We start from the raw sequence: 1,094 nt of genomic DNA on the forward strand, positions 1-1,094 counted from the left end.
CAATGAGGACACTTATAAGGCCTCTCACCAGTATGAAGAGATATAATATGACTTTTCAAATGACCACTTCGTGTTCCTCTATAATCACAATAAGGACACTTATGTGGCTTCTCACTAGTATGAAGGGAAATGATGTGTCTTTTCAAAGTACCACTTAGTGTTGCATTATAATCACAATGAGGACACTTATAAGGTCTCTCACCAGTATGAAGGGCCATTATATGATTTTTCATATTGCGACTTTGTGTTGTTTTAAAGTCACAATGAGGACACATAAGAAGTCCATCACTGTTGTGATGGGACATAATATGTGCCTTCAAATTACCACTATGTACTGCTTTATAATCACAATGAGGACACATATGAGGTCTATCATCAGTATGAAGGGACATAATATGTATTTTCAAAGAACTACTTTGTGTTGCTTTATAATCACAACAAGGACACTTATAAGGCCTCTCACCAGTATGAAGAGACATTATATGATTTTTCAAAGTACCTCTATGTGCTGCTTTATAATCACAATGAGGACACTTAAAAGGCTTCTCGCCAGTATGTAGGGACATTATATGATTTTTTAAATTACCACTTTGTTTAGCTATATAATCACAATGAGGACACTTATGATGCCTATCACCAGTATGAAGCGCCATTATATGTTGCTTAATAATGCTTTTTTTTACTGCTTTATACCCACAATGATGGCACTGATAAGGATTACCACCTGTATGACTGGTAATAATATGAAGTTTTAAATTAGTAGACACTTTTGCCACGTATTCACAATGAGGACACTTGTGATGCCTATCACCAGTATGAAGCGCCATTATATGTTGCTTAATAATGTTTTTTTTTACTGCTTTATATCCACAATGATGGCACTGATAAGGATTTTCACCTTTATGACTGGTAATAATATGAAGTTTTAAATTATTAGACACTGTTGCCACGTATTCGCAATGAGGACACTTATGATGCCTACTACCAGTATGAAGCGCAATTATATGTTGCTTAATAATGCTTTTTTTTACTGCTTTATATCCACAATGATGGCACTGATAAGGACTTTCATCTGTATGATTGGTAATAATATG

The 1,094-nt window shown here is 34.6% G+C and overlaps 2 protein-coding genes across 2 annotated transcripts in view; both read right to left on the reverse strand.

Moving 5' to 3' along the window:
* Positions 1–1,094, reverse strand: part of LOC106681529 (zinc finger autosomal protein) — a 56,083-nt gene that overhangs the window by 33,703 nt on the left and 21,286 nt on the right. The gene's annotated exons all lie outside the window — the stretch shown is intronic.
* Positions 6–1,088, reverse strand: LOC136796784 (zinc finger protein 711-like; the record flags this gene model as incomplete). Its single annotated transcript, XM_067051490.1, has 1 exon — positions 6–1,088. A coding segment is annotated over exon 1 (822 nt), but the record flags the coding sequence as incomplete, so codon positions are not given.

This window comes from Halyomorpha halys, unplaced genomic scaffold (assembly GCF_000696795.3).
Source record: "Halyomorpha halys isolate HHAL.00 unplaced genomic scaffold, Hhal_1.1 Scaffold345.1, whole genome shotgun sequence".
NCBI lineage: Eukaryota > Metazoa > Arthropoda > Insecta > Hemiptera > Pentatomidae > Halyomorpha > Halyomorpha halys.